The 15,332-nt window shown below is 35.5% G+C and overlaps 1 protein-coding gene across 3 annotated transcripts in view; it reads right to left on the bottom strand.

Annotated features, from left to right (window-relative positions):
* Window positions 1-246: 246 nt before the first annotated feature.
* LOC129219794 (sodium-coupled monocarboxylate transporter 2-like) overlaps window positions 247-15,332 on the bottom strand; it is a 45,418-nt gene continuing 30,332 nt past the window's right edge. For all 3 annotated transcript variants that reach the window (XM_054854097.1, XM_054854098.1, XM_054854096.1), the window contains exons 11-16: window positions 10,514-10,581; window positions 9,785-9,871; window positions 8,155-8,339; window positions 7,309-7,409; window positions 5,728-5,843; window positions 247-480 (exon numbers count right to left, since the gene is read on the bottom strand). In XM_054854097.1, the coding sequence (XP_054710072.1) occupies window positions 370-480; window positions 5,728-5,843; window positions 7,309-7,409; window positions 8,155-8,339; window positions 9,785-9,871; window positions 10,514-10,581 (668 nt within the window). In that variant the 3' untranslated portion in view covers window positions 247-369. The remainder of the gene's footprint in view (window positions 481-5,727; window positions 5,844-7,308; window positions 7,410-8,154; window positions 8,340-9,784; window positions 9,872-10,513; window positions 10,582-15,332) is intronic.

The raw sequence follows: 15,332 nt of genomic DNA, 5'->3' as shown, positions 1-15,332 counted from the left end.
AAGGAAACAACTCCATTGTAGAATAGTGCAATAAAACTCAGACATATAATGTGTCACTACACACAAATTGAATATGATTAAAATGGGACATATATGAGGCAAATTAAGCTCTAGAGTTTAACAAAACTAGAAAGGCAAAGAAATATAGTAACAAAAATAAATAAATAAATAAATAAAAATAAATAAAGGAGAAAACATTTTACACATAATTTATAAGAATACATCTTTTTATTCATAGCTGTACATTTCAAATATTTAAATATGCTTATAATTTGATGAATAATATGATGAAATGAAATGAGCAGAATAAAGTACAAAAATAACAGTAACAAATTATTATTTGAAAATTTCTATTTTCTATTCTAAATTTTATGAAATTTTAGAGTCAGAAATATAAGATATTGATCCTTTTTTCGACGCATAGTAAATTTCATCATCACTGCTAATTACACTGGTTCTTAAAGTATTCAATGACGTTCCCTAAAAATTGAAAAGTACCAAATCATAAAAAACAATGAAACATAATTGCTATTACATATATAAGCAATTTGATAAACTTAAGCGTTAAAGTACAAAATAATAATCCTCATATATATAACAGCAAATGATCGAGTAACGCTCCTGACGTCATTAACAATGAGACTCGCGCTACGACATGATAATTTGAAAATATTTTTTAATAATGTTTGACAAGCAGGGAAATGCTTTATTTCGACGAGGCTGAACTGGATCCGGTATCTTAACTGTTTTACTGGTAAGACTGTCATTTTAGGAGAATGAAGAAACGAAAAAGTGGCCAACAATGAACGCTATCTACTGGAGCTAAGGGTTAATTCGCTGGAGTTAGGGTTAAAATTTCAACTATCAAAATATCACCAAACAGAAATTTGCTTCGTTCAAAAAGCAACTTTCACCCGTCATACCTTGACGGGCGATTTTCTAGTAATTATAATAATGATACTAAAAGCATCTAAGAAACCGAAGTACAGTAAGTGGCATAAATATTAATGTATACGAAAACATTTGCTAGTTAACTACTGAAATTGAACCAATTTCGGTCATTTTAAACTTTGAATATGTTTATGACAATGCAATATAAAATTAAAAGTATATCCAAGTACAGTAAGTACTCTGAAAAATATGTAAAGTGACACATGGTCACTAAGAACCTGTATATAATTAATTTAGCTACCGTTTTGTTAGTTCAATCTGTAAATATAGCAAAAAATTCTCAGCTTATATTATGCATATATATATATATATATATATATATATATATATATATATATATATATATATATATATATATATATATATATATATATATATATATATATATATATATATATGTCTGCATCCTTCAAGCAGTGATGTTAACCAATAGATGGTTTTAATTGAATCACCTGCTTGATGAGCTCCGGAAACAAAAGGGTAAGATGTTGAAATTTATTAATAGTGCACTACAAACTTGATGATTAAACCTTGGTTAAACAATAAAATGTTCGTTTATTTATCTGTATTTTATCTGTCTGCCATGTTGTTTGTTTTATAATATTGTCTTATTAGAAAGAAGCTTCTGAAAAGGTTTATTCTAAAAAAAAGTATATTTGATCATTATGGTACGAAAAAAATGAAACAGTGAGAGTTATTTTTTATTTGATTTCAATGGGATATTGAAGGAAAATTGTTCTTAAAAATATTTTAAATTCCTCAGGGGATTTCAAGCCTTTTTAGAAAAGACCTTGACATTTATGAAAACCAGTGCGATCCGTTTTAAATCATAAGAATATGGGTAGGATATTTTAAGTTGGCATGACAAAGTTACATTGACAACATTAAAATATAAAGTGCTTGAACTCATTTGAAAATTAGTTTCCATTTTGTTTCGAGTAGTTACAATAAAGGGAGCTCCACCCTCTGCTCGCTAACGCTCAACAACCGAGAAGATTGCTTCGCAATCTTATTTGGTTTAATCGTCTGCTAGGAAGAAATTTATTAAAATACACATTACGATTAGAACAAAATGAAAACCCTGTTCCTTTCCCATAGGAAAAAGAATTTAATTTAAGGGCTCGTTACAATTAGAACAATATGAAAGTCTCGCTCTCAAAGAAAAAAAAGAGCTCGTTTAAAATAAGCAAAAAAAAAAAAAAAAAAAAAAAAAAACACCAAATAAATAAATAAATAAAAATAATATAAATGATAAAACCCTTTAAGTGCAGCCGTTCGAAGAAGGGGGGCGGGGGCAAGCTCATTTTTTACCAAATTTCACAGTAGTAGGTGCTAAAAAGGTTGTTGGGCATAGCAAAACGGCCGTACGTAACGTTTGAGAAATCGTTTACAAATTTGGTCTCCAGTCAGTAGTACAGGGTAAGCAAAAAATTCATTAAAATTCGTCTTGTTCATAAAGAAGAAAGAAACTAAGATAAAAAAAGTGCCGTTTACACAAAAGGGGCAACAAGAAAATCGGACTTTTTTTAGGAACAAAAAAAAAAGAGTTTAAATATCATCGATAGAGGCCGCAGACGACAAGAAACTCGCGAAACATGACAAAAGTACGCCCATTTCCTGCAGAAGGTGTTCAACATGTTTCCGCACCTGTTGGAACGGGTGCACTTCGAAGACTTCAAGAACATTGCACGACACATCTATGGCGACCTAACATCTGTTACAGCTGATTAAAACAGTTCGGAATGACAAGCAGGAACCTCACATTAGAAAGAATCTTTCAATTCATTAAGAATTGAAGGAGATGAGCTGTACAACAGTGAAATTAAATAACCGTCGACTGAAGTCAGGTCAGGTGAACAAGAAGGTACTGCAATCAAATAACTTCGACTAATCCCTCAATTTTAATCAAAGGTTACTTCATAGGAATTTTAAATAGGATTTGCATGCTGTGCAACTGGAACTACACTGTTATAACCATGGGTTCCAGATGAGTGAATATATTCCCCCTAAGGTGAAAGCAGGGTGTCCAAGGGTGCCATGTTGCCCAGGAAATAGAGCAGGGGTGCCAAAACAGCAAGCAATCGCTAAATGACTCGCTGGCGCATGCGCTGCCGGCATACATTCACCATTCAACCACTTCAATAGGGCGGACGAATGATAGGTTGCATCTATGCGTGGCCTTCCATGTCTTTCACATTGAATGAAGTACACTATTGGATTAAATCTCAACTTTTCTAGGATAATTCTTTAAAATAACAAGTAAGTACAGCTTTTGATCACTTTGTAGCTTTTAGGGCTTTCAAACATAGTTAAAAGTACATTCACTGCTTTTCAGTTACCGTTGGACCGTTACGATATCGTAGTACCGTTAGTTGTTTAGTTTCAGTTTACCGTTACTGTTGTGAAATTTCCATCATTCAAAACGCTACGAAATATATCTATCATTATTTTCTTGATTAGTCGATGAGCAACATTTAATCACAAAATAATAACCGCAATAAGATTATCAGTAATCAACAAGTGAGAACCTAAATAAAAATGATTCTTGCGCTATCGTAGATTACTACAAAACAGCAAACGCAAAAAATAAAAAAGAAATCCCTCGCCGCCTAGCTTTTTTTTTTTTTTGCTTTTTCATTCAAGTGTTTGAATCATTTCCTGTTAGCAGTTAATATTTCCATAGCGTTAGAAATTTCTTAAGGTTTTTAAACTGTCGAAAAATTTCATATGTGCATTTTATTTTAATGTTACTCTTGATTGAAATTTCGAACGTTCGAGAAACGATTTTGTTTTTCCGTAACTGTAATATTCCAGAATATTTTTGGCTCTTCATGTAAATAATTCATAAGTACCTTTACACTTTACTTTCGGTGCGGTTATTTCTCACAAATGATCATTAACTTAACTATTTATATTGAAATAATTACTCGTGGTTCTTTAAATATACTTGTGACAACTCTTTGATACCAAGTAAAGTGGGTATTTATTGTTTTATTTATTTTTAATATTACTTTGTAAAAAAAAAAACCCTCACGCAGAATTTTTTCACAAGTTTTTAACGGCCTGAGAGTTATTATAATTATTATTATGTATTTTATTTATTTTTAAGAAAAAGGATAAAAATTTCACAGGTCCGCAATGCTTTTCATTTGCTTTTACCCACCCGCGTGAGTCAAAACAGGTTGAGAAACACTGAGTTAGAGCACGATCAGATGAATTAAAGCAATGAGCACATCTTAACTATGATGAAAACTCTGAAATATGATTAAATGCTGTAATAACAAGTTTTAATCATTTCCAGTACTGAATTTATGCAATGTGAAAAAGTCCAAAACGTAGAATATCATAAATCAAAACAAAAGTATTAAAAAAAAAAAAAAATACACAACTGTATTAAAAAACGTACACAATACGGGGGAGGGGGAGGAGGACCTACAGTAGGGTGCATTTCTCTCTCCGAAGGTTCATTCTTTTCACCCCGGTTGCCTATTTTTTAAATGGTGCCTGTTTTTCCCCCTAGTTAGAGGTGCAATTTCGGCTCCGTATTGGGTGCCGCTGGTGAACAAGCGTTTCACCCATGAAAGGTGCCGAATGCAACCTGTAGTTTTAACAGTGTATCCTGCGTAAACGTATTATAGATATACACTTCTTTGATTCATCGTCTTTACATCTTTCGTTTTCGAAATTTTCACAACGCATGAGTTGCTTACTTAGTCGGGAAAAGATAACGTTTTGAAAACGAATGGGAAATCCTCGTGTGTGACGGTTTTTTGTGGCAAAACTAGTTTACGTAATTTTGCTGGAGATCTTAGAGATCCTATATAGGAGATCTTGCATGGCATCGCCATCTACCGGTACCGTTGTGGACTAAAAACGTCTTTGTTGCTAAAAATATCACGTTTTTCTTCTGAACACTTTCTTGTGAATCGCACTTCTTTATCCTAATTTTTCTATGCTTTTTGAACTTTCAAAGTTTTAACGAATTTCTGTCTCACTATTTTGCTCTTCGTCTCAGTGTTAAACTGAGGTAAGCCTAGGATTCTTGCTAAATTAGAAACCCATACATCTAATGTTCTAATTAATTGAGAAAATTGGAACAAACTTGAACTTGTGCAGAAAAACAAAAAGCTCTTTTGAATGACATTGATAACTAGGGGGTACCCAAGAATACTCCCCCTTCTAGATAACTAGGGGGTGGGAATTTGTTCATCCCTTTGTTAGTAAATAAATTACAAAAATCTTCGAAATTTAAAAAAAAAAACGCTCCGAGTTGCAAACAGTTGGGATACTAAGTAATTTTGAATGAAATTTTAAAGCTGTAGGTACTCTGGGGTCTCCTGGAGACGGGCAGCCACAGACACAATTTCACAATTCCTTTGACAAAACTTTTTTTAACCAATAGGGATAGTGACAATAAAAATTTCAAATACATTTTATAATGCAGCTCTGGTTAGTTGAGCTGTGACCTTGACTATGTTTACCTGTTTTAGGGGAGTTTAGTGAAAAATAGGCGTGTTATTGGCTAGGATTTTAGTTGGAATATTTTTGAAAAACTACTAAGAATGTTTCTCAACTCAACTTAGCGCCAATTGCTCCTCCCTATTTATCAAAACAAAGGTAAACATTGTCAGAGTTGGAGCTCAACTTCTCAGAGCCTCATTATATTATTGTGCTTATTTTTGTTTTGATCAGTAAAAAAAGGATAAAAAAATTATATAAGAATGAATTTGAAAATTGTATATCGTCTTATTTTGAGCAACTGAACAGAGTTGTTACCCGTCTTTTTCTTTGGATTCGAAGAGTTTTACATCGGCCACCGGGTAGGAACTTCCTTAGCCATATCACTGCTGGAGACAACAACTTCTCGTCAACGTCATCACATTTTCTTGGACCTATAAAAAAATTAAATATTGAAAAAACAAAATCATAAAAAATAAGACATCAGCATTTTTTAACAACCTTAAAACAGGCAGGTAACTGTGCTGTAACAACTTGAATTTTGAGAGTTTGGCACTGCTAAAATCTTGATCAAGTGAGGAATACAAGATTCTGATGCCTGCCGTGAGTATATTTTATTAAAGGGGAAAAATTAACTCATCAAGAGAATTAACTCATCAAGAGAGAAGGGAAAAAATTAACTCATCATTTAAGAAACCATAAAAATTATAAGTTATTTCTGGCTACACCGAGAATCCGTTTCCGGTCCTTGGTTACCTTGTACAATGTCAAGCTCTGAAGCACTTGGCATTGGTTAAAATACAAAACTACCATGTTAGTTAGAGTTTATATCTGAGTGTGATAGTGAGAAATTTAAATTAGATTTGAAGCACTACAGTAGAGTCCCTAAAACTCGGCCTCATATGGACCATAGGGTATAGCTGAGATCTGGGCAAGGACGGATACAAGGGAGGAGCGATGGGGGCGATCGCCCCTCCCTGAGGGATCCAACATTAGCAATTTTTCCAAATTGAAATCCTAAAATGCAAATTTAGGCCCTTTTTGATGACGTTAAGAAAATGAATAGGTTTCGAATTTCTATTCCAGAAAATTTTCGTTCTTGAAGTTTCGAAAATGACATTTTAGATGATCTTAGGCGGTTTTAGGGGTAGATGGAAGCCATTCTCCCAGTCATTTTGCAAAGTTCTAAGTCTAAAAGACGCGATTGTATACATCTCGGATAGTGTTAGGAGAAATAATAAATTCAGTGATTATCCTATGGTAATTTTTCGAAACTAAAGTTTCAAAAAACGCAATTTTAGACTACCTTCCATGATATTAGGAGAAGAGGGTTTCGACACATTCCCACAGAATTATTACGATATTGAAATTCTAAAAAGCAATTTTTGGGTAGCTCTTTTAACGGAAAAAAAAGGAATAATTTCGACAAAAATTTTTAGTTTTAGACAAAAGTGTTGAGGCAGCTTCTGCCCCCTCCTTGAAAACTTTCTGGATCCGTCCTTGGTTCTAGATTATCAGGAATGCGCATGCAATTTGTTTTTCCGGCGGGATTTCTTCATCTTGCCAAGGTGGGGCCGAGTTTCCTGGATTGCCCGGGTTTTTGAGTGCCGAATTTGTGCGACTCTATTCTGTAATGAATTTAATGTTTTAATAAATGAGTAAGGTCCGAAGAAAACAGAGTACCTTATCGCTCGGGTAACTAAAAACTACCTTGGAGACTAGTTTTTTCAAAACAAGAACCTTTCGAAACTCATATCATTCAGAATTTTCTTGTAAATTTGAGTAATAATTTGTCTGACTAGGAAAATGTTTTCCTGGCTCCTGAGATGCTAGTTTTTGTCGGTCGTTGCCAATGAGTTTCTTTTTTAATTAAGGAGCTTGCATTAAAGGATAAATTACCTGTAATGAGGCTTATGGTTACTCCCACAATAAGAACAATGACGAATCCAATCGCACTCAACCACAAATACGACAAACGATATGGAGGAAATATATGATCACTAGAAAAAAAGTTTTGCTTTTAAGATGCATAGAAAAGAATTCTTAAGGATCATACGTAAATAAATAGAAATATTTTAAATTTTGTGATGAATATTTTTTAGTTATTGCTCTAGTTAAATGAATTGACTTCATATAAAATTTATCATACATATAAATATATTAACAATACATTTCAATGTTTTAAAAACATGCAAACAGATTCTTCAAGAAGCAATAGATAATAACTAAACTTCTTATCATCTTTTAAGTTCAATGCGATTGACAGGGATATATACCGCAAGAAACAACCCCACACACTTTTTTTTTGTGTGTAATTTAGCTTTTAGCAAGAAAAAATAAAACAGCATTTAGTTTTACATAATGATGAGATTCTGTGGTTCTAAAATAAACTTCATCATCACACCTTATGAAAATCTTTAGCCTAGTCTACACAGTCATATTAGAGTATCAAGAAAAACGTATCATCTAAAGTTCGTTAAGCCAAGAAATTTAGCATTACACTAGTATACTATCATTGCTTCCATGAATTCCAACTCAAAGACCAACTAAAAATCTTCGAATTGAAAAATCCATCAGATGAATATACATTAACTATATACATTAATCAAAATCTTGCGCCATTTAAACTAAATAAACCAATCAAACATCATTAATTAAAATGTATTGAAATAATATTTATGAAGGCACGATTATATAAATAATAGACCTTTTGTTAGTCTCTACTTAAAAGTTCAGGACACTTACTTGTTTGGGATGATTTCGGGTATCGTAGTCATATTCTTGAGATCAATTTTAGTTACATTGTAATAAAGCTCTGTGCAATTTGTGTAGGATCTGGGAAGCAGCGGCTGATAAGGTTTACTGGAAAAGGCTCCCATTCCAAACCACATCGCTATCACAAACCCACTTAATAGACCTGTTGAAGCACCCTGGAAAGGAAGGTTTTCATTCTTTTTATGCATCATTTCACTTATTTCACACTGTAAAAAAACTAAACTGAAGTGTTTGACGATGTGATGAAAATGGCAATTTTTGTAAAACAGAATTGAACACACGACCTGCTGAGGGTACATGAAAACGAAGGAGCTATAAATGGTTGCTTTCAGAAAAATTGTGATAAGTCTAAAGTTTAGGCTTTAGATTTATCACAATTAAAGCTCAAAACTGCAATGGAAATTACACACATGTCTTCGCTGCTGTAAGCACGATTATGCTATCAAAAGATATCAACCACTCACTATATAGAATAAGATGACTATTATTAAGTTTCAGTCCAAAAGTTTTGCTAGATCGAAAGGTATAAATGAGTGAATGGATAAATAAATGAATGAGTGAATGGATAAATAAATGAATGAAAATATAAATGAATGACTGAGCCGATGAATGAACTAATAGATGATTTAATGAGTACAGCGAGTAAATGGATAAATGAAGGAATGAATTAATGAGTGAGTGGATATTCGCGCATGTATTAGTTCGTTTATTTAGTCATTTATTCATTCGTCACCTCACTCTTTCTCATTCATTCATTCACTTAATCATGCAGAGATGGGTGGGATCTGAATTTAAATTCATCACTGTAAAACCCACACATCCTTATTTTATAAGTAGTTCCTGTATAGAGACACAATCCCTCAAAATATCCAATTGTATAAGGCTATAAGATAGCGTTTCCTAAAGTGGTCGACTCCCTGAGGGTCTATAAAGTTTTCAAAGAAGTCGATGAAGCTCTAGGGTTCGATGAATCTTTCGTCACTAAAGGTCACTAAAGGTGTTGCGATTAAAAAAAAAAGAATAAGATTAGCAAAGGAATTTGAGAGATATAACGGTAGGGTCAATGATAGAAAAACAGTGAGAAAAGAAGTTATACATTTTCTAACTACATTGCATATTATTTCTCTTAGCTGCAGGAACACGCCCCTCAATACTAAACGCCATAGACCAGTCCAAGTATACTCGCCTTGTCGCCAGGAAGGTTAAATAGTTATGTTGTTTAAGTTGCATTCATGTTACTCAACAGAAGGAAAGCCGGGTATAAAATTTCCTTCAACCCTCCATTAAAAGAGAAATATAATTCTTAAAGGTTTTAGGCTAGTTTAAATAGCAGATCGATGCCTTTGTAAAGGCAGTCAATGCACAAAAAGGTTTCGGAAAATATGGTACCAGTGTCATAAATCGCAAAAATCTCATTCACTTTTAAATGTTGTGTATTGAGAGCTCTTCTAGTACTAGTAAAGTGCTATTGTAGCCTAAAAATATTTATTTGCTGTTGGAGGTAGTTTTTTCTCGATGTGCATTTTATTTACTTTGAGTACTGGTATTGATGTTTTAGCGGAAAGAATTTTTGATGATTTTTTATAACATGCTATCTTACCCAGGTATTTGCGCAAGGGAAAAACATTCCTAACGTAAACACTCCTAGCATAGGTCCACCAACGACACCGTGAATGGTAAGTGCCGCCTGAAAGAAAAAGGAAAGAGTAAATTCTCACATGAAATGATAACTCCACAAGTGTATGACATCTATTGAGAAAATGATGAAGCTGATATAAGCACCCTTTAAAACAAAAGTTATGGATATTCCAAAAAGCGGCCGTGTTGAGAAGCATAAGTTATGTGGGGGGCTTCTGAAATACGAAATTAAGTTTGAATACGATAAAACAAATGATGCCACATAAAATATTTGGTGTTTTACCTCTTGTGACAAAAATTTTAATTACAAAAATTAAAAAATACTATTAAATTCAGGTTAAAATCAATGACTGGTTTCTGTTCAGTTAAAAATCGGAAACAAATGAGTCAAAATAAATACATTGATAAGAGCAGGGGCGTCCCGACGGGAGGTTACGTTAGGTCACTGTGACCTCCCAAAAAATGTTCCGTATTTTCCTATCGACTCGGCAAATTTGGAGAGGATTGCAACATTGCGATTATTATTCATTTTCATTTTACATTTTAACATGCCTACTTTTTTTAAATGATGCCTAATGTCCTTTACCATTAGATTTTACGCAAGTATGGTATGAATGAGTTTTTTTTTTACAAATTCCTACTTGCTAACTGGAGCATAAATTTTAGCATAGAAAAGTGAAACTTTACTTACTTGAAGAACACCACCTAACTGCTGAGCTACTATAACTAAAGCAATAGATAACAGCCCATACACTGTAGCTGAAAATTGAAACATGAAAATCATCAATGGAAAAATTGAAAAAAATTACTATGCATACATATAGTAGGGGAATGTGGGGCAAAGTTAAATGGTTAAGATGTGTGAGATTTTTTTAAAATGAACAAATTGGAAATTTGTTTCAAGGATTACAATACATAAAGAAGGAACATTGTATTTTATAATGAAACTTGCGTTGAAACAGTATTTTTTATTTTTCGCAGTAAATTTGAGTCTTCAAAAAAAGGTGGAAATTTTTCACTTTTTTTCATGGAGCAAAGTGAAAAATAAAATATTTTTCCAATGAACTGTTTTTCGTTCAATTATAAAACATATTTTTGAATATATAACAAGAACTTTATCATTTTATATAGTAACAAAAATAATTTCGACAACAAAAGATTACAATATGAGTATAATTTTTTTAAAAATTGCCTGTATTATCAAATGTTTTAATCTTCGGTGGAATTTTTTTTCTGACTGGAATAGACTACATACGGTACTACATAGTTAAAATAATACTGAATAGGTGGAGCCAAAAGCAGAGTAAATATTTCACCTGTTCACTTTGCCCCATGTTCCCCTACTACATTTAAGTTACTATGAAAAATAAGAACAGTTTTTTGTAATGAAATACGATTGATTGAAATGATTATGGAAGGTTAATAAAGCACATATCGTGAATAACTCATGGCTATTTCAAGGCTTTTATGGAGGCATCGATATTACAAATAATTCAACTTACAGTTCTAACGGCCGGGGCCGTGGTGGCCTGATTAGTAAGACTCGGACTCGGGCCCGGAGGGTCCCGGGCTCGATCCCCGCCGGATCGAAGATCCACCGTCTTCATTAATGCTGACTGGGGGACGTTAAATATGCTCGTGGTCACAAATTCCTCCAAGTGAAACGATACCTCTGGGAGTTCTGGACCAGGGATTGCTCGGTTTCTGATCTGGATCAAAAAATCAGAGCTGTCTTCAGGGTTCCATCCAACTGGTTAAACCACAAATAGTGGTAGGTGGTAGGTACGAGGGACCCTGGAGTGAAAAGCTCTAACGGCCACATTCGTCACCTTTTTTGAACCTAAGTCGGACAACTGAACTTCCGATTGGTTTAAGAAGATCAACGGTTTTCTCGGTCAAATTTTCACACCCATAGATTTTACTAGCACGGGCTCCAAACCCGAGACCCTCCGAATGGTAATCTAGAGCCCTGTCTACAAGACTACCCACGACCCAGTTTTGTGCACATTCTACTGGATGAACAATTGAACATTGCCGTTGTACATTCATTTCAATCATCATACATTCTAAATTAAGCCTGTGTTAGGGAATAAATATGAACTAGAATGTTTCGAAAATTATTTTCTCTTACCTGCTTGTTTGTTGTATTTGAAGAATTCATACGCGGGAAGCCATCTCAATCTTGAACTCTGAAAATCTAATAATTGAAAAGTAAATTGCACTACAATTAGAAAAGACGGCCTCACTCCTTGATATTAGAACTTACACTTTACTTTCTTCTTGAGAGTTACACGCTTGCGCAGCGCCATCTGTGGACTGTATACGAAACATACCGCCCCCCTTGAAACACGGAGGGGTTTCAAAATTAATGAATTAAGTTAATCATACTAAATGAATTTAAATTAAAAATAAATCATACTTCTAAATAAATGAAATTAAGTAATTAGCGTTACAGATGAATAGACGACCTTAACCTTCTACAATATTAGAAAGAAAAATTAGGCATAGTTCAAGAATGCTCAAGTGTCTATAGGAAGGGGACACAGTTTTGCAATTGGTCTAACAAGTTCACCAGTGTCAGTTTTTACCTTGACCACACGAACTTTATTGTCTTTACCAGGGAACGTTTCCGTGACCTTCCCTAATTTCCACTGTAGTGGAGGTAAGTTGTCGTGTTTGATTAAAACAAGATCTCCAATGTCAAGGTTCTTTTGAGAATTGCGCCACTTCGCTCTTGATTGTAGCAATGTCAAATACTCGGACGACCACCTATTCCAAAAATGTTGGATCATTCTTGTAAGCAATCGCCAACGATCGCAATGACTGATGTCGTCTGGAACCGTAGGTTGAGGAACAGCTGTTAATGCTTTTCCTATTAGAAAATGTCCTGGAGTCAGAACAGACGGATCATCTGGACTGCTAGATAATGCACATAGTGGTCTAGAATTAAGGCATGCCTCAATTTGACTTGATAACGTGGCTAATTCTTCGAATGTGAGACTGGTGGCTCCAACAACTCTTTTCAAATGAAACTTGAACGATTTCACGGTAGCCTCCCAAATGCCTCCGAAGTGGGGAGCAGATGGAGGATTGAAGTGAAAGGTGATGTTGTCTGTTACCAGAAATTGATGTACGTCGTCTTCCTTCATCAACTGACGAAACTCCTTCCTAAGCTCTCTGCTCGCTCCATAAAAATTACTTCCTTGATCGCAGAAGAGGTCAGATGGCCTACCTCTGCGTGCCACGAATCTTTTTAAACAAGCGATAAAGGCTTTTGATGACAAGTCGCTGACGACTTCAAGATGAACTGCCTTCGTTGCGAGGCAGACGAAGACGCAGATGTAGCTTTTAGTATTGCGGCTTCCTCTTCCCTTGGAGTTCCGTATTAAGAATGGGCCTGCAAAGTCAATACCAGTTCGTTGGAAGACAGAAGAGGGGCAAACTCTGGACATTGGAAGATCTCCCATGATTTGACCAGCGAGCCTTGGACGATTTCTGAAGCACGGGATACATTTTCTTACAACTCTTCTAACTGCATCTCTGGCTGAAAGAATCCAAAATTTTTCTCTGAGAGCTGCTTGGAGAAGTTGTGGACCGGCATGAAGAAGTTTTAGATGATAATCGGCGATAATTAAATTCACAACATGGTCGGTTTTAGGAAGCAAGATGGGATGCTTCTGCGATTCTGAAAGCATTGAATTTTTTAGTCTCCCACCGACACGAATTATTCCGGAATCATCGTAGAACGGAGTCAAGGGATTAATCTTGTTGTTCGAAGGAAGCTGCTTTCCCGCTGACAGATAGGAGACCTCCGTCAAAAAATGATCCTGCTGGATAAATCTTACAATCCTTTTCTCGGCTTCGTGCAATTCTGTCGTTGTTAAAAAAGACTTATTTCTTTTATCCGCAGCCAGAGAACAGTTCTTCCCAAATCTTAAACAATAGGCTACAACTTTCTTCAACTTGTTCCAAGACGAAAATTTCTGAAAAAACTCTGCCTTGAAAGAAGCATCAACCACTTGCAGCATAACCAGCTTGGATGTTCCTTTAGCTTCTACAGACATGTCTTTTTGCAATTCTGGATTATCCTCAAACCCTCCTTTAGGAAAAGTAGAACTCCTTAGCCAATCAGGTCCGTTGAACCACAAGTCGCACCTTTCTAGTTTAGTTGGAGGTATCCCTCTTGTTCCGCAATCAGCAGGATTCTCCAGACCGCTCACATGGTTCCAGTGCACATTAGGAGTCAGCTCTTGAATTTGTGCTACTCGATTAGCTACGAACGGTTGCCATCTTCTTGGTTCAGACTTCAGCCATGCCAGTGTGATCTTGGAATCAGACCACGCAAATGTCTCAGAGATTGGCACAGTTAGCGTTGGCAAGGTAGCTTGCAACAAATTGGCAAGAAGTAAAGCAGAACAGAGTTCCAATCGAGGTAAAGACTGCGGTTTTACTGGAGAGACACGCGTCTTGGATGTTAGCAGTCTGGATGTCACAGCTAGGGTTACATCCTGGGAACGAATGTATATAGCTGCGCAATAGGCCTTCTCTGAAGAGTCGCAGAATCCGTGTACTTGCACGTCTGAAGCCTGGGGAATGAGAATACAGCGTGGAATTTTGATATTTGTAAGTACAGGAAGCTGTTCTTGAAATGTTCTCCACTGCTTTGCCAGAGAATCAGGTAGCTCCTCGTCCCAGCTTAGATGATGACTCCACAGCTCTTGGAGGAAGATTTTGGAAATGATAACTGTAGGTGCCAACCAGCCCAAGGGGTCAAAGATTTTAGCGACTTCAGAAAGTACCTTACGTTTAGTCCATACGTCCATCTCATTGACGGTGATGGTAAAGGTGAACTTGTCAACATCTGGAAGCCAAGCTATTCCCAGAATCTTGACAGGTTGGTCATCGTTGATCGTGTGTTTTGAATCAATTGCCTGTAATTCTTTTGAAATGGTTGCCAGTACGTCGGGATCGTTTGACACCCATTTACGTAAAGAAAAGCCTCCCTTTTTCATCATTTCCTGCAGCTCGGATACCAGTTGAATGGCTTCCTTCTTTGTCGCACTCCCACTCAGCAAATCATCTACATAAAAGTGACAACGGGTAGCTCTTGAAGCGGCTGGAAAATTCTCTTGTTCGTCTATGGCAAGCTGTCGTAAGGTTCTCGTGGAGAGGAATGGTGCTGAGGATGTTCCGTAGGTAACAGTAGTTAGACGATATTCTTTTATTGGTTCGTTTGGAGACTCCCTCCAAAGAATTCTTTGCCAGTCTACGTCTTCCTCATGAACTTTAATCTGGCGGAACATCTTTTCCACATCAGCGCAAATGGCTACATTGAAAAGTCGAAACTGAATCAGGATAGGGAAAAGTTCTGGCTGTACTCTTGGTCCAACCATGAGCAAATCGTTTAAAGAAAGTCCAGACGAAGTTTTACTTGAAGCGTCGAAGACAACGCGGAGCTTAGTTGTAGAGCTAGTGTTTCTAACAACTCCGTGATGAGGGAGGTACAAACT

This window comes from Uloborus diversus, chromosome 4, assembly GCF_026930045.1.
Source record: "Uloborus diversus isolate 005 chromosome 4, Udiv.v.3.1, whole genome shotgun sequence".
Taxonomy (NCBI): domain Eukaryota; kingdom Metazoa; phylum Arthropoda; class Arachnida; order Araneae; family Uloboridae; genus Uloborus; species Uloborus diversus.
This window is presented reverse-complemented; position numbering and strand designations above follow the sequence as displayed.